General features: G+C 35.6%; 4 protein-coding genes across 5 annotated transcripts; all 4 read right to left on the bottom strand.

Moving 5' to 3' along the window:
• On the bottom strand, positions 5,019–8,286 carry LOC105160754 (LRR receptor-like serine/threonine-protein kinase GSO1). Of its 2 annotated transcripts, none has more exons than XM_020693434.1 (2): positions 8,098–8,286; positions 5,019–7,928 (listed from the first exon to the last, which is right to left on the bottom strand). In XM_020693434.1, exon 2 carries the CDS (start codon positions 7,913–7,915, stop codon positions 5,036–5,038), a length of 2,880 nt encoding a protein of 959 aa, XP_020549093.1. In that variant the 5' UTR covers positions 7,916–7,928; positions 8,098–8,286; the 3' UTR covers positions 5,019–5,035. The 2 variants fall into 2 exon arrangements, with proteins under 2 accessions (XP_020549093.1, XP_011076534.2); XM_011078232.2 differs by having other exon boundaries at positions 8,069–8,286.
• LOC105160755 (light-harvesting complex-like protein 3 isotype 1, chloroplastic) lies at positions 10,323–11,884 on the bottom strand. Its single transcript, XM_020693384.1, has 3 exons — positions 11,247–11,884; positions 10,854–10,991; positions 10,323–10,762 (listed from the first exon to the last, which is right to left on the bottom strand). Exons 1-3 carry the CDS (start codon positions 11,593–11,595, stop codon positions 10,497–10,499), a joined length of 753 nt encoding a protein of 250 aa, XP_020549043.1. The 5' UTR covers positions 11,596–11,884; the 3' UTR covers positions 10,323–10,496.
• On the bottom strand, positions 12,350–16,324 carry LOC105160672 (glutamate dehydrogenase A). The gene is made up of 9 exons (XM_011078152.2): positions 16,080–16,324; positions 15,793–15,906; positions 14,585–14,806; positions 14,413–14,487; positions 14,164–14,280; positions 13,827–14,077; positions 13,296–13,371; positions 13,124–13,210; positions 12,350–12,787 (listed from the first exon to the last, which is right to left on the bottom strand). The coding sequence occupies exons 1-9, from the start codon at positions 16,185–16,187 to the stop codon at positions 12,602–12,604; spliced, it is 1,236 nt and encodes a 411-aa protein (XP_011076454.1). The 5' UTR covers positions 16,188–16,324; the 3' UTR covers positions 12,350–12,601.
• Positions 18,310–24,237, bottom strand: LOC105160673 (polyadenylate-binding protein 1; the record flags this gene model as incomplete). The annotated part of the gene is given in 6 exon segments (XM_011078153.2): positions 18,310–18,797; positions 19,258–19,382; positions 19,464–19,655; positions 20,791–20,861; positions 23,916–24,018; positions 24,109–24,237. Coding segments are annotated over 6 exon segments (666 nt in total). The 3' UTR covers positions 18,310–18,751.

Here is a 24,576-nt window from a genome sequence, read left to right on the forward strand (position 1 = left end):
TCTTCACTCCTAGGTATGGGTGGCAATAAAATCGGGTTTCCAGGGGCACTGACCCAGACCAGTCCCAAATGGGATGGGTTTAGGTCCAAAAAATAGAGATTGGAGAGCAGTGGGTCCTAAAAATTAGGACTTGCATAGAATTACAAATCTATGAATAATTCTTGCATTGTGTTCAGTTGAATTATATATATGGGAATCGTGCTACTGTATGTGCCGCACTTGAATTTGTGTGCGCATTAATTTTAAATTTAAAAAATTAATTGTATTCTAAAAAATATAAGTATTAATTAGATAAATAAAAATATAAAAATTGACGAAATTTATGAGAAATTATTGGAAAAAATAAGAGAAGAAAAATATGCATGAAAGTTGCGAAGAAAGTGAAAAAAAAAATAAAGATTAATAAAATAATTTAAAAAGTAAGAATTACATACCAAAAAATTATATAGATCGAAATGATGCTTTTCAATTATACATAATAGATTTACAGGGTATTTATGTGACTTTATAAATTTTTCAATATTATGTTTGACTTAACGAATTTAAAATCAAATAATAAATACTCTAATTTTTTTTGGGTAAATTTTTAAATTTTATGTTGAATTGTTTTTGTGACATTATGAAAGTTTTAAATTCACTTATTGTTGAGCCAAAGTCTTTTTTTTTTTAAAAAAAAAAATCAAAGTCTTTCCATCCAATATAGCATAAAATATCTTGTAAAAAATTGTTTAGGAGTTTATAAAATTTTGAAGAGCAGTTGATAAGTTTTTGAAATAATGAATTTTATGATTCAGAATAAAACATTATTGGTTTATTAATTGCTTTAGAAAAATGTAGTCCCTAACTTATTTTAAAATTTAAACAAATTCATTCATTTTGCTCATATTCATTATAAAATTATTATTAATAACATCTTATAAGTTTTAAATATATTTTATCAGATTTATCAGCTTATAATTTTTTCTAGAATACATTTGGATTGATGGATTTGAAATTACGAATTTCAAATCAGAAGTAAAAAAAAAATTCAGATTCTTTTTTTAAATAATCCTAAATTCAAAAGATTTCAAAATATCCCACTCTAAATTTGAAATATATTTTGTTAAATATTTATAAATTTTAAATTATTCTCGTATGAAATCATTTGATACTGTCAATAATTATTAAATTATAAATATTAATAAAATAACAAATCGGAACATATTTAAACAGGACAGTGATAATAATAGGACCCCAATTCATGACCTCATACTTGTGGACTAATGGAATTTCACCCTTAATTGCTAGTCAAGATCCCATAAATAAATCTTTATTATAAAAGATTTACATAATACTCACAAACCTATATCTATATTATAATACTATTAATTTATTAAGTATGTTGGTCTTAAGGTAATTAAGTGTGATTGATGAATATGCATTGATTAAAATACTCTCAAATATATTTATTTTTCTCACAAATAAACTCTCATTGATTAGTTGATTTTATCAATAGTTTCTATTCAAGATCATTTAAAGTTACGATACTTTAGCAGTTTTCATACGTTATTCATTTTAGGGTAAGTTGCAGTCATCAAATATTTTTTAGATTTGGCATAATTATAAATATATTCTTATTGTTTGAAAATTATAAATAGCCTCTAATGTAATGTCCGTCTAACAAGGACCCTATTCTGTTAGCTCCCATTAGATTTTGTTTCAATTTTTATGATAAAATGATCAAAATATCATTTTGAATTATAAATTAAAATTTTATATATTTTTTAAAATTTATTAAGATATGTTTATGGACTAATATTCCTTATGGATTATTTATTTTACCCATCTTCAAATTATTTTTTATAATTTTTTCAAATATATATATATATTTTAAAATATTTTAGTAAGGGTAAAATAGTAATATCTATTTGAAGGGGGTCTTTGTAATTTTTTAAATAACAAGAAGTATTTATAATTATGTCAAACTTCATGGGAGGCAGCCGTAATATACCCTTCATTTTATCATAATCATCTTTTCCTAAATTAAGCAATTATAATAAAAATTTAAATTATGCAAACATATTAAATATGCTAGCACCACTAATATCAAGAAATGCTTTAGCCCCCTACAATTTTCCAAATGTTTGTAGTCATTTTCGTTTCATGGCCCCAAACTATTTAATTTAATGGGTTTTCAAATGTAATCCAAATTTCTCCCTCTTGAAACATTAAAAACCATCGATTTTTTAATTTATACTATACTCGTACTTATACCCTATCCTATAAAATACCCATTAAATTTTATATAATTATACCCAAAAAAATTAACTTGAGTTTGAGTTTTACCTATTTAAAATCAGTTTGTTCTCCTATAATTGTTTTAAAAAATAAAAGTTCTTAAATTTTAAATTTACATGCAAATCAAATAATGTATGTTTCTAAATTAACTTTTTGGTGAATTTTTATGACCCGATCAATAAAAATAAAACTAATTAACTAAAAATTTCAATAGGTGCAAATTAATCATCATTGAGATGTAAATAATGAACTTGATTCTATTCAAATGATGGACCGCTAGGTATTAATAAAATTTTAAATAAGAATCTTAAATTGATGGACCAATAATTATATTAATTGATTGTGAAATCGAGATAATTTCAAGAACAAGAATAAAGAGGTAAGAGTTAGTAAAAATAAATAAAATTAAGTCTAATATATCTAACTTTAATTTAAATAATTATCATTTGAATTTGAATTTTCATTCAAATTTGATTTGATGAGTTTTTAATAATTTGAGTTCAAGTATACATTATTTATTTCATATATTACTCAATTTTAATTAAATTTTTTTTTTCATCCGTATTTTTATTTCTTAAACTGTCAAGTTAAGATTTACTTAATTTGATCATAAAATTAATATTGAATAATTACGGAATCAATATGAAAAATTCTAACATATTTGGTCAAAAATTCAATACATAATCAATACGAATAATAAGTAATGACATGATTATATAATATTTAATTTTTTTAAAGTATTAAATAAATTTAGTGCCGAAGACTCATAGGCAGTTGCTTGGTTAAGGGAACCCACCGAAGCCGTAGCAAAAGCGAGTCTTAATAGGGCAATTGTTACTGCTTATAGATTCGAACCTAGGTGATCTATCCATGACCAGGATGAAGCTTGGGTGAAACTAAGTGGAGGTCCGAACCGACTGATGTTGAACAATCAGCGGATGAGTTGTGGTTAGGGGTGAAATGCCACTCGAACCCAGAGCTAGCTGGTTCTCCTCCAAATGGGTTGAGGTGCAGCAGTTGACTGGACATTTAAGGGCAAAGCACTGTTTCGATGTGGGCCGCGAGAGTAATTGATTTACTAAAAATTTACGAATTCAATAATTTTAAATTAATCGATAAATGAACATTTTTGGGTATTGGATTATATCGATACACATGGGTATTTTAGGGTATTAAGCCATTACCCATGCCTATGGGTATATTAGGGTAGGGTAGGGTCTTTTACTCATGGGGTAGGGTATGGAGATGGGTATAAAAGTTATTTTTTGAGTATGTGTAGGGTAATATCCTACCCATTCACAAAACCAAGAGGTTGTGAATTTGAGTCACAAAGATGTGAATGAATTGTCTACTAGTAGTATTTTATCTTTTTGTTTACTTTGAATATATTTATTGGTTTAGCAATATTGATGTTTGAAATTTGTATTTAAATGTATTAGATAATATAGCAATGAATCTTCTTCTTAAAAAAAATTATTCTTATATGTATAAGATATTCTTTCAAATACATAAATTATATATATTTTATATATGTGGCATATATGTACAAAATCCATTTTAAAATGTAATACCAATTTATAAAAAAAAAAAAAAAAGATTGTGATGGCATAAAGGATTTTGAAAGTGTATTAAGAGGAAAAAGAATGGAACAATGGAAAGAAAAAAGAAGGGGAAGCAAAAACATAGAAAAATAAAGGAAGAGAAGGAGGGAAAAAAAAAAGGAAGGGAATAATTATATTGCTCTCCTTAATCTATACTCAGTTTATACATATTATTTCTGTCTTTTGGATAATTAAATATACACCTATATAAAATATCAAGATCATTTACACAAAATCATTCATACTTTTTGAAAAATTATACATATTCAACCCAAAAAATTTAATATTATTAAATTATACTTGCTTTTTTGTAGTCGGGTTGATTATGTAGTTATGCAAAAAATAGGAATCGCTTATATAAACAGACCATAGATTAGGAGGTGTAGATATAACTTAAAAAAAAAAAAAATATAAAGTCGAAGATACAATATTATTTTAATAATAATTTAAACTTATTTTGTAAGTAATCTTCATTTAAACTATTACTTACATTATTGTTTTATATAAAGAAATCCTTATAAAAACAATTTAATTGTAAAATCTTAGAAACTGGGTTTCTTAAATAAGGACTGGCATACTCATCACCAACTTGTGTCTAGTAAAACTCCATTTACAAATGCTCGCCAACTCTAAAATAAATGACTAAAAAGAGATGCTCATTGAGAGAGATCCCACTTTGACTTTGGTTTTTGGTAGCAAGAAATTCACACAAATGCTAATACAGAAGAAGAAGTTCGATGTAAAGTTGAAATCTTGAACCGCTTGTTGTGATCAATGTGTTGAAGTGTAGTGGAGTGGAATGTCCCACATCGGAAGTGGAAATGTATTGAGGAGGGGCGAGCGGGGAATATGAGGAGAATGAGGTGGTCTAAGTTCCATACTTACCTGGACGGGGTCGATGGGTGATCAACAAGGCCCATGGCCTAGGTTGGCGACCTCCATTGCACTTGGGAGGGGCGCCCGCCTAAGGTCGGCCCAAGTGGTCGAGCCTATGTCATAATTTGTGGTAGAGGGGGCCTGCGTTCGCGCGGCCCCTGCCCAATTCTAGTTCAATCCTTTGTTCATGTGGTGTTCAAATTTATCTGAAGGATTGGTGCAATGAGATTTACTGCAGCAGCCACAAAAACATTCACCTGGAGCTGTGTGTAATTTTTCCTTTACCTTAGCAAGAATTTGAACCAAACATAGTAAATATAATTCCCTATGCTTGTCAGGAACTTGAAGTAGGTAGTTCTCCATGACATGCTCAGGGACAAAGGGCCTAAAACTGCCCAAAGACCGAATACATATCCGAGCGCTGCACTTAGGAATAATCCAAATCGCTCTCCTTCTAGTAAAGATCTGTTTCTCTCATCATTGTATTCGATATTAGTTGTTTCCCTAATATCATTACAATCTTTTGACATGGGAGGTCCGCAGAACTGGTTTCCAATGAAGATGGATGGATCGAAACCTTGGATTTGAGTGCCTGATGGGATCCGTCCCATCAAGTTGTTATAGGACAAGTTCAGGTGACTGAGAAATGTCAGCCCTGAAATGCTTTGTGGGATTTCACCAGAGAGCTGATTCCTAGAAACATCGAGTGATTCGAGCAGTTCCATGCCACCAATGCTATCCGGAATGCTTCCAGTTAAAGAATTTCTAGAGAGATTCAGTGCCTGAACTTGGACAAGCTTTGTTATTTCGACAGGGATCGATCCAGATAAGTTGTTGTCTGAGAGATCCAAGGTCAACACAAACTGAAGAATGTTACTGTACTCGTTAAATCTTCCTTTCAGCACTAGAAATTGACTATCAGGAACTCCACCAAACGTATCTTCTGTTGAGTAGTATATATGATCAGCTGGACGCTGCTTTCCTGCCATCACGCTGAAATTGTTGAAGCATCTTGGTATTCTTCCGGACAGATTGTTTCCTGCCAGGTCTAGTGTCTGAAGAGAACTAAGATGGCACAGTTTAGGCGGAATATTGCCTTGAAACTCGTTTAGGCGAAGGTTGAAGACAATCAAATTGGAAAGCCGATTTATCCATTCTCGTATACGTCCTGTCAACTGATTACGGCCAAAATCCAGGACCATCAAATCAGCACATTTCTGTAAAGAGAATGACATATCTCCAGAGAGTTTGTTTCGACGCAAATGCAGTGATTGGAGTCTAGTCAAGAATCCGATGGAGCTCGGGATTTTTCCCGTCAGCATGTTTGCGTCTAATCTTAGAACCTTTATCAACGGCCATGTCATCCAACAATCTGGAATTTCTCCAGACAAACTATTGCTGCGAAGATTCAGGATTTCCAGCATGTTCTTGTGCCCGGCATTGTTGCTGCAGAGGAAATGATGCATAGATCCTGAAATATTATTGTGGGAGAGATCTAGCATTGATATATTGGAAGAAACAGGCGGTAATGGACCGCTGATGAGATTGCACTTCAGGTCAATCGCTACGTTCCAATCAGAACCAAAATGTAGTAAACTTGGAATTCTTCCATGGATTAGATTCCCAGAGAGATTTAGGTACCTCAGTTGGGAGGTTGAAGTCCAGAACCAAGCTGGAACGGCATCTGCTATTCCCGTTCTTGCGAGGCTCAAATAATTCAGATGTCTCATATGTTTAATCCAGACGGGGAACTTTGGCCCCAGCTGCCATGTTCTCAGAGATAAGCCTCTGAGTTGAAAAGGGGGAGACCAGTTTCTACTTGGTTTGAAAATCAACTTGTTTCCGTTAGCCCGAAGTATCTTCAATCTTGACAGGTTTCTGAAGTGTGCTTCAGACACAGATCCTTCTAACAAATTAAGGGATATCACCAGGTATTCTAACTCTTGAAGTTGTCCAAGGCTTACAGGCAATGGGCCGGAAAATTTGTTATCAACAAGGTCTAGTTCTCGTAATTTGGACAGTTCTCCAAGATTCTTCGGTATCTGACCAGAAAACTTATTTGATCCTAAGTACAAGAACCACAAGCTTCTTGAGATGCATCCTGTAAAAGCCTGTTGTATGTCTCCTGAAAATCGATTCCTAGACAAATAAATTTCTTTGAGCCTGCAAAGCTTGCCAAGAGATTCTGGCAACATTCCCTCTAGTTGATTTTGAGACAAGTCAAGAGTCACCAAAGATATCAAATCGCCTATTGAACTTGGGAGTTCACCTCTAACAAGATTGTCTGCAATACTCAAAACCTCTAGATTTTTAAATCTGGTGAACCAGTTGGGGACAGTGGAATTGAAATTATTGGAAGACAAGTTGAGATATCTGAGTCTTGTAATATTTTGCAAGGTGGTTGGAAACTGATTATAAAGCCCGCAATCACTTAAATCTATATGCACCAAATTTCCAAGATTCTGAATCCAATGAGGTAGAAAGGAGTTCAAATTGTTGCCAGAAAGATCAAGAACACGAAGAGACGTGAAATTAACAAAATCAACAGAAGTAATGAGCCTTAGATTGCACCTAGATAAGCGTAGATCAACCAAAGAAGGAAGATTGTTCGTCACTTGCAACCAGTTAGTTGCTTCACTGATGTTTACTCCTGTCAAGTCTAAGTACTTTAAGGAAGACAGTCGAGAAAGCCACTGCAGGTTCATGATGTGAAGCTTAGTCTTGCAATTTGGACAAGAATCTCGAATAGTAAGGTATTGAAGGAAGGAAAGATTTCCAAGCTGAGGAGGGATTAGTCCTTCAAATCCGGCCTCAGAAAGATCAAGATACTCCAATTTTTCCAGAGAACCGATGAAGTCTGGAATTGGAGTCCCTCCAAAATCATTACAGCTCAAGTCTAAGTGAGTCAAGTGCTTTATATTGAGCAACGATGGATTCAACTTTCCTCCCAATTTATTCCTCGAGTAAGCTTCCTGTTCAGCTGCACCGTGGTTCAGAAGAGCACAACGGTCATCATATGGATTACGAAGACGGATCTCATAAACACGGCCAGTTACATTGCCGCAAACTATTCCAGCCCATTGACAACAATTCACACCAATCCATGAGGATAGCCGGTTGCCGGGGTCGTTGAGATCATTCTTGAACATCGAAAGAGCCATTCTTTCACTCTCACTGCACACAACATCAGCAAGTGCACCAGAGAAGAAATTACCGACAAGTGTTGTAGTGAAAAACAAAAGAGAAACTATGATTTCCATAGTTCTTGTTAGTGAAATTCCTGCAACGAAAGCATGCAATATTATAAAGCTTACAAGATAAGAAAGAGTTCTTGTTCAATTACATTTCTCCATAGGGCGGCTAGTCCGGTTTGACGTCTTGGCCTTAAAGTAGTGAACTATAATTTAAGGGAGTTTGTTTTTGCTTTCTAGCATCCTCGTCTGGTGGCAATTTAGTACTATAGATTGCTTGTTCAGGCGGCTGCCTACTTTGCAAGACTTTTGAGTTCTTCTATCGACTGTTGTAAGGAAGTTATCACGAAACTCATTTCCTTGAAGAAAGAAACTCAAAAGCAAAATGAGTTTTACTTTATAGAAAGCTGTTGCCATGTTACGAAAAAGCCATAAAATGGCCTATGACTTTGTCTATGGTTGCTGAAAATAGACTAGCCACCATGCCACCCAAACTTGGATAAGAATAGAGAACATTGAACAGTAAAATGCAAGTGTATTTAACGTAAAATGAAATAATTCAACTACTGCAAGATTATTATCATCAAAACAAGATTTCTCGGCCCACTATAGTCACATCATCCTTGTCCGTTCACCTAATAAACATGTTAACATCTCGTGTCACAAAACCATGAACCTGAGGATGCACTGCTCTGTATCAATTTTAAGGAAATTGAATAGAAGACGAAACATTAAATCAAAATAGAGGATCCGAAGCAATTTTCTTAGACCCGTCACAGCATACTTTTTCTTTCATATCGTTGCTAGTTAGAAATGTAGAAAACTGATTAACTGCTAAATTTATGTTTCACCACATTAGTTCTTTGAAAGAGTTTAGCTATAGATTGCTTCAATTGTTTATTTACGACATGTTGGAAGCTGCAAGAAGTTGAAGTAGAAAGACAAACAATGAGTATCCCATATCGAAAGAGAATAAACTTAACTAGGGACCAGAAGGGAATATGACGAGAATGAGGTAGTCAAAGTTCCATACTTACCTGGACGGGGTCAATGGGTGATCAACAAGGCCCATGGCCTAGGTTGGCGACTTCCATTGCACTTGGGAGGGGCGCCCGCCTAAGGTCGGTCCAAGTGGTCGAGCCTACGTCATAATTTGTGGTAGAGGGGGCCTGCGTTCGCGCGGCCCCTGCCCAATTCTAATTCGAATTCTTCTTGCTTGGATGCTTATTGTTCGCTACTAATTGTGTTCGTGTTGAAAGATTAGCTACCATGGCAAATATTAATATTATGGTAGACGTTTTGAGACTTTATGTCTAAGCATCAGTCGGATAGCAGTAGGGGTCCAATAGCAATTTGAAAAGATAAGACGGTTCTCGAGAATTTAATTTTGAACCTTGATTTTGAGTTCGAAACTTTCCCACATCGCAGAAAGAATACGACTTGACTGGGAGCCTCTCGTACAAGACTACGTAGGGAACTCCTCCTCACCCACGCAGCTGCCAGGTGAGCACATAGCAAACTATTTTTCTGCTTTGTGTTCGTCGCAATCGAGCAGCATACGTTAATTTTTGGAGGAGAAGAGCATAAAGTACTTTTTGGAGGAGCCTTCTCTCTTTGGAGAAGGCCCCGACAATGTAGTCCTAAATTCTTCTTTAAAAAATTTTATCAACCGTGTGGTGTAAGGTCCTGTTTGCTCCTCCTAACTGCAATATTTGACTTGTGGTTTTTCATTTCTACCAACGAATCAGAAGGATGTATTTAAGGTGCGAAGACGTTTTCACCAGCATAAGATGCAATCGAGCAACAAGATTTTTAGTGTTTCTGGGCTAATGTTTGACTCTCAGTCGAGAGGTGGCCTCCAGCAGGGAAATTATCGATCTTACCTTTCTCAATGCATGAAAGCAATCTTTTTCATGGATTTTGACGAGGTGGGATTCCACTTTGATACTAACAGTCCCACATCGGAAATTTGTCAAAATTCTGTCAATTGGATAGATATAAGAGGAGACAAGATCCAGTGTAGAATTCATCTTTGCGCTTGGGGCAATGACGCAGCTAGTGAGGTTCTAACCGAGGCGCGTCTATTGCTGGTTGAAAACTATTTCCAAACCCCCTCTTAGGCCTGGGTTCGCCCCTGGCCTTCGAGAATTTCTGGAAGGGCTCCCTCTAATCCAGGGTAAAGCCCTACAGTCTTAGTTCAATGATTTTCCTATGCAGAAATTATACTTTTGTGTATTAATTTAGTTTGGCTGCTTATACAATTGATTGATAAGTACATTGCATGTGTTTATACTGATTATTGGAATATCTTAAAAATCTTATTAAAGAGATTAAATTAGTTTAGTTTTTCAATTTTAGAATTATTTTGAAAGCAAGAAAACAAAAAGTGTAATTTGCTTCTTACTGCTCATAAACGAATTAGTTCTCATATGATAGTAGTAACATAGTCTCCAGTCATATGATGAGCTATGTTGACAAACATGACCAATTCTTCTCCCAACTTGTCTGAATTCTTGACGTACATAAACATCTGCAACATTAAAGTGATCAGTTACTCTTTACGACTTTGCTCTTTTACAGCATTGCTAGTGTCTGGACTTTGCCAGGATGCCTTCCATTGCTTGTCGTAGAACGTTGCCTCATCAGCTAGCTTCTGGAAATTCCCAAGATCTTCTTTCCTTCGGAAAAGGACTACTCCAATGATGGTAACGAAGAGGGCAGCTTTGCAAACGAAATTCCCCGTCTGGCCGACCACATCAAGCCCTGTCAAAGCGTCCACCAGATAGGCCATGAAGAATCCGGCCATTGCAGCTCGACCTGCAAGATAACATGCAAAATTGAAATTTTCATCTTCTGTTGAGCAGAAGATGGATTGAGTACACTGATCATGTCAGGCAGGAGGTTTGACCGTTTAGCAGCTCGGCCTCAGGGAGATGAGAATGAACGATCCACGCCCACCATGGTATGATAGAGCTTCTGAAGTGCACCGGTTCTTCATTGCTTGATGCTTCTGGATACAGTTCAAGAAATTTTCTCCTCCTTGCTTCTGCATTGCAAGTCCGATATTCAGAACAGGAAACTGAGTATTTAGCAGTGATATGATCTCTGTTCTAAGCAAATTGGCATTTCACAAGCCCCTAATATGACATTCATTCCTTCAGACAAATCCTAACTGAGGATTTCGGTAGAATAATGTCCTTACACTTTTCAAGGATGTAAATTCACATTCTAAAATGCATTATTCGTCTTACAGATTGTGGATATTTCAAGGAAACATGAGCAAAGACATTAAGATGTATACCCGCTACAATCACAGCATCCCAATCCACTCTTCCCTGCTTCACAAACATGTTGAGATCCCACGTCCCGTTCTTCCATCTCTCGTCACAAAATCTAGGATATGATGTTTCGACAGAATTCCTAGAATCCTGACTTTCATCCTCGAGTTCTTTTGGATTGCGAATAGTCAGAAGCGGAGATTTCTCTTGTTTCTCGGCTAACTTGAGGCCTTCAACATTTGGAGTCACAACGTTTGTAGTTTGTTGTGTTCCCAAAGAGCGTGAAGGTCTGGCCTGGGTCGACTGTTTCTTAGTGATATGCTGAGAGCTGCAAGCTCTTTGTATGGAGGCAGTAATGCCAATGGACGCCATGAGTTAATGGGAAAAATATCTGGTCTTTTTTCTTTATCTTCTACTCTCGATGGCAAGGCTAAGGAGATAAGATTTGGCTAACAAGCCCATGCTTCCTGAATAAATAAGTTTATCTTCTGCTACGTTATACCCCTCTAGCACTCTCATGCTACATGCCATTCCAACTGTATCCATTTCGATTTTACACTTTTTCAGAAGCATTCTCTTTTTCTCTCTCAACACACAGATGTACTCGCACATTCAGACAAATTTCTGCCATGTTTCTGGAGGGTAACAAGTTTTTGTAAGAAGTTCTTTGCTAGGGTAGCCTCTGATTCAATTTTCTCTCCTCAATAAAAGTACTATGACAATCAGATATTGATCAAGGTCTCCAAGAATGTTGAATGGAAAAAGGGAGATAGGACAACAGGAAATGAAGAATATTCGGGAACACATTAGAGGAAGTCCCAGGATTGGATTTAAAAAGTTGTCTGAATGAGACAACCTATTTGTTACAGATAGTCATATAGAACAAGGACTTGGTACAAGAGAAACAAGAAATTGCATTGACTCATTAACTGTCACTTCACACATGATCCTGCAATTTATACAATTTAGCAGATTTAAGGGAACGTTTCTTACCCAGGAATCACAGATGAGCCTTGTCGAATAGGAAGAATGCATGGGATGTTTGGAATATTTTTGGTGCTTAAAAACAGCTCATTCAGTCAAATCGGAATGTAGCACGAAAATAAATCAGTATACACGGAGAACATAAGTTGACAAGACTATTCATTTGCTCCTCAAGGTCACAATTTGGTCACAGCACAGGAAAAAGAATTGACAAAAGAAGCTGTTTTTTCAGAAATTAAACATGAATTAGCAGTACATTGAATCAGAGGCATTTCGTTGCTGTATTGTAAATGAGTACAAAATAGATTTATAAGTCATGAGGTCAAAAGATTCAAGAGAAGGAAGAAAAGAAACTGTTGAACAGTCTTCTTGAACTCTGTAGTCAATAAGAATGTTAGGCTTCCCAACCCCTCAGCTGAGTAGCACGAGCAACACGGTTCACGCCCAGTGTAAAGGCACCCATGCGAAGACAGCAATTGTGAGACTGACACATGCCCTTGATGTTATTGAAGGCTTTTGTCATGTATCTCTTAAGCTCCTGATTCACCTTCTCTTCTTCCCACATAAAGCCTTGAATGTTCTGTAAAGCCAAATTAACCGTGATGTCAAATAAACTCAAGAAGGATGTCTTTACTGATTCAACAACCAGTCTTTCATGCTTATTGACTGTGAAATGTTCAGTAAATTTGGATTTGCAAGTACACATAAATGCAAAGAATGCAAATCGAATAAATTTAAAATAGTTTTAGCTATTGACATTTGCTTTTTTGTTAGAAGGATATAAAAGACGGGATTTTCATTTAGATAACAAGCTTGATGTTTAAAAATGGTTTGATGAATTGTAATCTAGTGAACTTGAGACAAGTGGTGAATTATGATTACGTTTTATTAACAAGATCAAGCAGGAGAATGTTACCTGAACCCACTCAAAATAACTAACCGTCACTCCCCCTGCGTTTGCATATATATCCGGGAGTATCGTGACTCCCTTTTTGGACAAAATCTGTAAGAAGTATAAAAAATATGTAAGTATGAAAGGTAGATACTAGTTGAAGTAACTTAAAAGGAGACTGAACAAAACTTGACACCTCATCGGCTTCTGGATCAGTAGGATGATTAGCAGCTTCTATGATGAATTTGGCTTTGACATCTCCAGCATTTTCTCTTCAATCACGAAAAGAAACAGTGCAACTTAGCCAGAATGTATAAAGCAAACTTCATAAGAATCAGAATGCAGCAAGCAAGATTAATTCAAAAAGACTCCCCTAGACATGAACAGTAGTCCACCTAACACCACAAATCTGTGTTTTCTGTGTGCATTTTTGTGACATCTTTCATCCAAGACACTTCATTAGATTCAGCATTTTCAGACAATTTCATTATTTTGAGACAGCCTTTTCAGAACCTAGTTCTTCATACAAGCTTCCACTTCATGTGGTCATGAAAAGTTCTGTATTTGATGGAATTTAATTCCGGAAATAGATCTTTCTCTAAAAAAAAGTATTCACTCTTTGCTCTGGGACTAGAGAAAGGGAAAAATATTTTAAAACAACAGGAAAAAGAATGCAATGTTTTCAATAACAAGCACAATTAATCACTGTCCAAATAAAAAGCTAAACCTGTTCAGAACTCCGCCTAGAGCACATGGTATGAGAACATCACATTCATGAGTTAGTAAGTCATTTGAGTCCATCGCATCAGCACCACCAAAATCGGCTAGCTTTCCTGTTGCCTCTTTATGCTGAAGCAAAGCTGGTATGTCAATGCCAATAGGATTCTTCACAGCTCCAGTTATGTCACTCACTGCAATGACCTTGCCACCTCTTTCATGTATGAGTCTTGCAGCCCATGATCCGACATTTCCAAACCCCTAAAATAAAATTCAATCTTCAATTCTAAGAAAGTATACTGAGAAGAGATTAAAATGGAGTAGAATTTATGTTATAGAAATAGTACCTGAATGGCGAATGTTAAACCCTTTACTGACTTGCCATGTTCAGCAAGTAATGCTTCTGTGGCATATACAACACCACGCCCAGTTGCAGCCTCACGTCCCAGTGAACCACCGAGATCCTGACATAAGAAACAAGAACTGATACTTAAAAGGGTAAAAAAGTTGAAATCTTGAATTTCGAGATATTTAATGAATTTTACAGAACGTGATTTATGGTTTTGTATTTACTCTTTTTTGGATGATTAACTTACAATTGGTTTCCCTGTGACAACTGCAGGTGAGTGACCATGAAATTTTGAGTACTCATCCAAAATCCAAGCCATTGTCTGCACAATTCAAATTATTAGCATGTCTTTTTGCTGACGAATGATAGACTAAAGAAGTGAAATGGGATTAGACGAAAAAAGAACAAAAAACACTCACCTGAGCATTAGTGCCCATATCTGGTGCCGGGACGTCTGTATTAACTCCTATAAGATCGTGAATTTTTTGTGTGAAGACACGGGTAAGGCGTTCCAACTCACTCGTACTTAAATCTTTTGGAGTGCAACCTATCCCGCCCTTAGCTCCACCATACGGAATATCTGCTACAGCAGTCTTCCAGGTCATCAATTGAGCAAGAGCATTCACCTCATCAGGGTCGACCTATATGGAGAAATTTGAGTAACATCTCAGCACAAAGTAGAACAAATCAATGGGACTTTAACTATAAGTAGAAACAACAAGATCAAAATCCTCTCATGCCGTGATGGACTCCGATCTCAATCCAAGAAACTGTTTCCAATGAGTATTACACTACACATGAATGTTTGTTGTGGAAAAACAAGACAACATAAATAAGAAAGATCATTAAATTTACAAAAGAAGCATCAGTGTTTCCTTCTTCTTTTTTTCTTTTTAATGTCCTTTTGCATGAAAGAGGACATAATTGTTCACAAATATATTTTAGCTAGCCTTACATAGTAACTGATGTGTTGAGAATGCAAAGGACCCTTGGGTAAAAAAATAAAAAGTAATCGAAGGGCTACGTCATATGTGAACCAGTCAATTAACCTTTGCAACTCAAAAACTAATGCAAACAGTGAACATTAAGTATACTACTCTGTACTCCGTAAGCACCATCTCTATCTTATCAAGATTATGACACATACATTTACAAAAATGAGTTCTCTGGTTCTCCCATCTATGCTGCCCCTTACATAGTGAAACAGCAGCATAAAAAATGCTGATTAACACAAATATATTTATCCATACAACACAACAATCAAGTTACTGCCGCAACCGTCAATTGTTATTCTAACATCCTTGTATAGGCATTAGCCACCATTTTTAGCATCTTAAAGAAGTATTCTATCTTAAGTAAACAAATCCGATTCTCATCCCTCCACGGTTGCCAGATTGCAGATTTTTACAGGTCATGATTGTCACATTTTCACAGCCGAAATTTGAACAGACATTTAGCTCTGACAATCTATCAGCACAACATATTATCCAATTTCCATCTCACATTCAGACACTGCAATAAGATTTACTATATCCCAAACCTCTGTATAATTCTATAGAGAACTCAAGAAAAAAAAAAAAGAAAAAAGTAGACAAGCACTAAAAAGACAAAAGTGCAAAATTGTCACCTCTGGATGGTATCTAATCCCTCCTTTCATAGGTCCACGAGAATTATCATGCTGCACTCTGAATCCAACGTAAGACACCAGCGTTCCATCATCCTTGGGGATCGTGCACTCCACCTGATAAATAACCCAACATCAAACTATATCTCCATCAAACATCACAGATGAACACCACAATTCAAAGGGTTGGAAAAAGCTTCAATCTTTTCACAATCCATTTCAAGAAACCGTCAAAAGAAATCAGAAAAATCGTGCCCACCAACACAAACCACACAGACACCGAAACAAACCTTGATTTCTCTGAACGGGATCAAAAGACTCTTCTCAATCTTGGAGTCCAAGCCGAGGATGCGAGCCGCCTGGCGAAAGTTGCGATTGGTGGCTGCAAGAGCATTCATTTCTACAAGCTCTCTTCAGAATACAACTAAAATCTTTAGATTGGAATGGTTACAACACTGAGAATGAAGTATAATTAGATGACTGAAAAGTAGAGGAAGGGAGTCTTGATAGTCCAGAGTCAATGTACATACAACATCAACATAGTGGGATGTGGGGTGGGGGGAGGGGGTGGTTAGGCACATGAGGAGGGTAGGGCAGAACAGGTGAGGGTACCTGCAAAATGCGAAGTCTACTTAGACTCGGGAGTCGGGAACCTTCCCTAGTAGGAAAGATGTGGCAATCCTTTTAAAAAAATATTAAAATGATAAATTATATTATTTATGCCATATATATTAAAAGTATTATCATAAAAAGTAGAGAAACAATCACCCATATGTCGCAAGCCAGGATTTAGCTTAAAATCTCTTATTAAATAAACAGTTTTCGAAACTCAATCTTATCATTGAAGTAAAATCTCATTATTCCTCAAACAAAAAAAAAAAAATCTCATTAAATCTTTTTATTTAATAAAAATAAAATCTCATTAAACTATATTATATATGCATATTAAGATATCAAATATTATTCAATATACTAATAATTTCAAATCCAAAAAAAAAAAAAAAAAAAGAGTTAAAAGATTAAAGAAGTAGTAGTGGAAAAAGGTCACTTTTGCTTTTTCCTTGTTAAATATGTGTTGTGATGTGAGTGGTTTGGGATAATAGTCCAATTGGGTGGAAGCTGAGTAAGCTTTTCAAGAAGTGGGAATTGTGATGGATGAATGTGTGTGTGATGATTTTGAGTTGTGGATGGCCTAAAATTGTGTTTGAACTAAAATGATTGTGACACTCAGCTAATATATAGTTCAAAATTATGTTTGAATGATGAGACATTTCGTGAACCAGAATTTTCAAATAATTTTAGACTGTGTTTGAATCAATAAATTTGAATATAAATTCTCTTTAACTTGAAAGTATCCCAACAAATTCATATATTCCATGAATTTATAATCCAAACAAAATATAGCTCAACATGATAAGTCAAGAATTTAGAATGCTTTACAGCATAGAATTACTAAAAACAAATGCAATAAATTTAGAATTCTATCCAAATACAATATGAAAAACTAGTTTAAAATTCTAAAAAAGTGCATCCCTCTCATTTCCAGATATTGTTGACCGTAGAAATTAGAAGCACAAGATTTATGTAAAAGTGACACGAAACGACGTTCCCCATTCTTATCTTGAAACCAATTGTTCTCGACATTTTACGTCATAAAAGCTGTACCTCACTCATTTTTTCTTCTCATGATGTTTACTTTGTGTTGTTATATCAATAGTTTCAAAAATTATAATATAAATTAAATAAAAGAAGATCAAACAATGAAATTCAAACTCTAATAAGTGATAAAATTCAAATACCTATTTTACCCATTCTAAGATGACAACCACGACCAAAGAGAAATGCCCCAGAAATCAATTCCACTGACAATCAAGAACTTGATAGGAACTCAATTCGATTGACAATCATGAACTTGATAGGCGTACAACATCATCATTGTAGAAATCTGAACGGCGTACTCAATTCGACTAACAATCAAGAACTTGATAGGTGTACAACATCTTCATTGTCATCGTCATCATCATTACTAAAATGTATAAAATTAAGCAAGGGTGGCGATTCGCCGCGCCAGGGGCCGGCCTTATCTGTTAGGAGAGAATAAAGATGCAATATATGAAATGATGGCCGGGGTAGGTGGGAACTCATCTGTCTTTCCTCAAATACCACCGCCACAACATATAATCAACAAATACTCGTACACAAACCAAACTAGGGAAGATATTGAGATGTGAGCATCCAATCTTCCAAATAGATGGGAATCCCAAAAAAATTTGTTGAGTTGTTATTAATGTCATTTCATTACCTGCAAGACTTAACATTACCACTTTAATAACAATTTAAATCCGAGATTTTTCTTATATGATAGAACCTAGAACCTAGGTTATGCTGACATGGTATGATCTACACAAGTAATATGCAATACGGTATATGTTCGACATGAGGGTAGCTGACCTGAGTGCATAAATTCCTGTATCGTCGTGTACATGACGAAAATGTATCATGTCCTAGAATACACTTGAATTCAAGAATTGTAATCATGAAATTGAGTTCTGAATTGAACAATCAAAAGTATAGACTGGGGGAGGGGGAGGGGGAGGAGCAGGCCGATTAGGGCAACGATGCTGCACCAAACAACTACACAGATACAAACATTACACACTCTAGATGTGAGGTTAGGAGTGTGAAAACAATACTCTGAAGAACACAGTGACAACAAGGAAAACTAGCTATTTGCTTTTCTGGTCTTTTTGTTGCCTATATATATGCAGTTGTAGTTGCATTCAGCTAATAACACAAGATGTTACAAGAAAAGATAAAACGAGTTTGGAATATCAAACTAAATATGGGCTTTTGGCATGCCTCGACAATAAATAATTATCAAGGGAAAGATGCAGATGAAGGTAAATTGATTGTGCCAATTCATCCCCCTCTATGTTACAGCATGCCAACTGGGGAAGATTCATCAGTATGGCCTGTAGCGCATAGGGCGTCTAAACCTTGGAACCCTCCTGCACAGGTAAAATTTGACATCAGAATTTTTAATTCATTTAATAATGCTATTTCACTGAAGCAATTTCTTTCCTCGGGAACTAAAATCAAAACTGATGATCCCTTAGTGGAGGGGGGAAAAGAATGAAATTTAAATGAGTTTCATGTTAAGCAGCGACTCCTATAATGGTGAGTAAAGAACAAATGGAACTTCTGTTCTACATAGATTACGCACACACGTCTGGAAACAAAATGGAAAAAACTAAAGCAAAATTGCGAACTAAAGATCAAAAGAGATTCATGTTTAGATCATTTACACAGTACTCAGACACTGACAAAAGCTCAACTAATTTTTCCAGTAGCGAATGGAAAAAAACTGCTAGTTGCTGGAGATTCCAACAACAAATTATTTCTTTGAGGACATTCTTTTGCACCACCAATCATTTCCAAGAACAAAACCATAAGCATTATAGTACTCACCCATAACCAAAAGGAGGGTAGACAGGAGGGCCAGGCATGAAAGGCCTTCTTGTTCCAAAATATGGATTTGGGCGTCTTCCTCGGTATTGTTTCATTCCAGGAATATTAGTTCTCTTCGCAGACACCTGCCCACCGAAATATATAATTGCTAAAGGGATTACCAAACATTCATTGTCTCATATCCAGACCAAGATAAGTGCAAGAACCTTCAGTTGACGACCATGCAACTCCGATTCATTTAGCAGTAGAGCATTTTGAACAGCCTCAACTTCCACAAACTCTACGTAAGCAAAACCTTTGGGTTGACCATACTTGTCTGTCAAAATAGTGACCCTGTTTACTGTACCACAAGACTGAAAATGCTGCTGCACCTCCTCAGGCGTGCATGCATAATCCACCTATAATCGGAGAAAAATCAGCTAACAGATAAATTGATTAGCCCAACCAAACACATATATGTGCATATGCAGGAGTGTGGATGCATGGACACTAACTCACAAAGATTAGAAAGGGTATCCTTTTAATCCAGATGCAGAGTAGTTTAATAGAGGCACACCCACCAACCAATCCTTTCGCACCCCCCCCCCCCAAAAAAAAAAAAAACTATCCGACCCCGCCCCCCCAAAAAAAAAAAAGAAAGAAAAGAAAAACCCAGGGACGGGTCCAGAATTAAAGTTTTGAAGGATCAGTTGTAATTACCAGAAAAAAAGCTCAAGTAGTTATGATGATTATAAACTTCAGGGAATATAAATTTTGATATAATAAATATTAAAGATATATTCCAAATTTACTATAAACAAAAGAAATTATTGACTACAAATCACCTAAGCAACATCTACTAAATTGATGGGAGTAAATGGTGCATTTTATAACATAATATAAATATGGATGCTTTTTAATTTTTTCTTTTCATAATTCTTCTAAAATTAATGATCTGTAACATAATTGATAGAGCAATCTTTTTGGGATTGTCATTAGTTTTGTAAGAAAATAAGTTAGTAAATGATTTATAATTTGATTAGGTTGAACATGAACTTTGTAATGTAAAAAGTACACGATATATATTTTACCAATTTTTTCTGTTCAAATGAAGTTGAAAATACGAACGATATCAATTATTGTACATAAATTTTAATAAATATATATATATGAGTATTGGATTCAATAAAATAAGTAAACTAATTATTTGATATTTGATGGTAATTACTTGTATTGAATTCAATAAAATAAGTAAAAGTATATACCACTAACATATATATTAACACACATCATATCCTTGGGGAGCCAAGGCCCCTCCTAGCCCCCTTTAGATCCATCTATGTGCCCACCCCCCCAACCAAAAGAAAAACGAAGAAAAGGAAAGAAAGAAAAGAAACCCCACGTAAACATCCCCTGATTAAATATCTTTTTAACCAGGTACTAAGAAAGCCCTTTCAGAATGATTCCATGCACTGTAAAGTGCAAAGATGGGATATGCATGTTGTGGCAAGGAATCAAATTCAACAGAACAAAAAACAGGACCATGAAACTCACATTACCGACATATATGGATCGAGAGTCCACCTCCTCCTTTTCAGCCTGGGATGCAGAGGCACCAGTTGAATCTTCCACAAGCAAAAGAAAAAAAAGCGATGTTGTCAGTCACCAGCTTAGTAGCATAATTTTCAGGAGCTTAGCTATGAATACATAACATCATTCAATTAAAGAAGAAGATTTTGTTTCTTCCCCATGTTTTCTCAATTGCAACACGTAGTTGTCCAACATCAATAAAAAATAATTTGAGGATAAGATAACAGAGATTAATCACCATTCCAATAGCAAGCTCATATATCCATTTAGTTTATTTTGTCACAGGCAGTGAAATAGTGGTGGTTCCATTTGTAACCACTAATTTTAATAATAAGACTGCAGTTAGCATTTTTTCATATTGACTTGAACTGTGGAAAAGCAAATGCAAGAAGGAAATTTCCAGATTTACCTGAACCCAGAGCCGCTAATAAACATACATAGAGTTTCAGGTAAAAACCTATATTCAAGATATCATCATATATAACCACCAAAAAACACACTCAAAAAACATGACATACAGTTCCCACCTGCTTTTCCAAACTTCTCTCCAGAAAGGACAAATAGATGAAACTGTTGCCTCTAAATTAAAAAAGGATATAATCCCCTATGTCGATGTGCATTACACAAAATCTATAGCAGATGATGATTATAACCCTAGATTCCAAGGAATAGCATTTCAATATTTTTGGATCTTAAAAGTGCAATTAGCAATATAATCTTAACTTCTGCCCTGTTCTTGACCAAAGGCCACAGGGTAAGAAAGAAAAGATTACTACATGTCACATGAACAAGGCAAGGCATGTCATTTCATTCTAGGATAAATAAATCTCTATAAATAGATCTTATAAGTTACTTTTTACTCGTTGAATTTTTTAACCATTTAGGTCTAATCTTATCAGGATGACCCAAACGATTGAACATAGATAAGGAGAAGATGGTCACTCCTGTAGATAAGATTCCACTTGATCTAATCAAAATATGGTATTATGAAATAGTCTGTGTACGTGAAGCGAGAAAAACAAAAAGGACAAAATAAAATGCATTTTCTATAATTCGTTCAAAGAAATATGTTAAACTCTTAGATCGGAAATCAAAGGAAATTTTACACACTTCCACTGCACCATGGAAACGAACCAGAGTGACCCTTCATGACTTGCTGGCCTCAAAAATTTACAGAAATAGTCTTGCAGAGAAACTGTCCAGTGAAAGATTTAACTGGTAAATAACTCCTCTTAAACCTCACTAAATTAATTGAATTATTTGAAAACAGAGGAGAGTGCAAGAACTCAAAAGGGAATAGAACTCGGTGGAAAGCAAGACACTGAAGGGCAATCTGCAGAAAGCTCACTGCCGAAGAATACAAGCGGATACGATAGAAAGCAAGTGAGTTTGCTCACATCGAAAAGGGTAAGTGGTTGGGATAAATATCACACTTGCATGTCCAGAAAGGAAAAAAATACTGTATTCTGGCTGTGAACCAAAATCGGTAATCTATGACAGCATTGACTCAAATAATCAAACTTGCATTTGCACAATTGCATAAATCTTATTATTCTTGAAATCGAACATCCAAGAATGGATCATGTAACTGACAGCCAAAAGGCACTAACATTCAATGGAAAATGAAACCACCAGTTTCAGATTTGCGCCCACAGACTTTGTTTTGGCACATTTGCATTTATTTCAACCTTGCAATTAAAATGTACAGCTCTCTTGCTTTGAGACAAAAGGTCCACCTTATAATAATAATCCTATCACACAAATTTTCTCCACCCGAGGACCGTTACTTCTAGCATTGTTTAATATTTTATAACTCATTAGGCATAGTCGGATGCAAAGAAGCTTCAAAACAACACGCTAAGAGAGGCTACAAAACAACACGCTAATGAACACTTGGAATAAATACACCAGACAACTCATCTCCATACCACCAACTGTTACATCAAATATTGTTTGTAAGTGCCCATACAATCACTTATAGAAACAATTGCACAGATGAGACACACTAAGAGTGGGAGGAGAAGATAAAGAGAAAGGAAAAGATATTGGGCAGAAGATAGAGATGAATAAAGAGAAGACAAGTTTTAGTTCTCAGAGTGAGAGAGGATGGAGCACAGAGGCAGCAAGAAAAAGATCAGAAAGTTTATGAAGGTGAATAACCAATGACCTATACATGTAAGCTACTGCTTCTATTGGCCTCTGGTAAGCGCTCATGGATTGCAAAACAAAGGTTTCTTTTCTCCTCTTGCTCTATATGCAGAAAATTAATGAATTCATACATTTCAGTTACAGTTTGACTCTTTTGGGTGTGTCTCGTGAGTCTGTGTGTGATGCATAAGCATACTAGGGGTTCCATTATTAACCTTTTTGCTCATTATTGGCGCCTTAGCCCATAGAGGATAACAGTTAACCAAAGAATAGAAGTTGGAGAAGATTGATTATGAACCTCGGTAGACGCTTTTCTGTTACTATTTGAAGTCAGCTCTTTGGCCAATTTACCAAACTATGGAGATCCCTAATTTAAATCAAACTTTCTCACCTAGCCAAGAATTCGGTACTATTTGGTTCAGTTTGATGAAATACACACTCTTGATCTAGCTCCCAATTTTCATATTTTTACTTAGAATTCACTTCATCAAAATGAATTGGCAAGTTAATTAAGACACCACTCTTCAAAAGAAAATTGAACTCAGAACTCACCGTTTCTGTTTCCTAATAGATCCCAGCAAACACCAATTCCATACCAATTGCTAGACTTTCAAAAATATTGAAACACTTGAAATCCTGTTCAGCTGTTTCTACTTCCAAAGTTGTCAAATTCCAGAGCTCAAATATTTAAGAGAGTATTTTTTGGGTCCATTTTCCTAGAAAATGTCCACCGTCACAGTTTTTTCCAGTCAATCTCTTGGGTTTGTCGTTAGCCTAACTTTTAAATCCCCACAAAGATTACAGACTGTTTGTATACACCAAATAACTGACTGACAAAAACATAGATCCCAAATCGATACAGCACAAAATCAAATCTTTAAAAAACAAACCAATGCAGACATCACAATCCCAAACATGTGCTCAAAGTGTATAAAGGATACCTTGAGTCGCACCCATCTCTTTTTCAACCTTAGCCTGCATTTCTCGAAGTGCGCCTGCTTCTTCCTCAATCTCCTGCAATCTTTTTTTCATACTCTCCAACTCCTACAAAATTAAAACCCCTCGAAATTAGACACATACCCATGTATGCATACTTTTAACACACACACACACACACGCAAAATATATACATACCTTAGCTTTGGAGTCAGCGGCGGCTTCCGGGTCTGCAGAAGGGTCAATATCGGACTCCATGTAAGCTTCTTCAGGCACATCGCCGCCGTAAACGTCGTCGTCTTGTTCGTGCTGCACCTGATGCTCCATCTCTCTCTCTCTCTCTCTCTCTAAACAGCTGATGTGTGTGGGTATGAGCAATGGGCGCGTGTTTGTACAACGAATGTGTATATAACGGACGCCAAATAGAGGAGTTTGATATGCGAATTGGGTTGAAGAATTTTGGTCCTTCTCTGGATTTTCTGGGGTTTGGATTCGCCCAAAAGGGATTCCGAATTTCACAAATGTGGATTGGAGGGTTTCTTCTGTTAATTTGGGCTTCTCCCAGGGTACTTGTGTCTTTTACCGTTTTCTTTTCTTTATATTTTTTTTTGTTCCAAAGAAAAGTGAACAGATAATCCAATTTTAGTAGAGTAATAATACTCCAAC

Source organism: Sesamum indicum, linkage group LG4 (genome assembly GCF_000512975.1).
Source record: "Sesamum indicum cultivar Zhongzhi No. 13 linkage group LG4, S_indicum_v1.0, whole genome shotgun sequence".
Lineage (NCBI taxonomy): Eukaryota > Viridiplantae > Streptophyta > Magnoliopsida > Lamiales > Pedaliaceae > Sesamum > Sesamum indicum.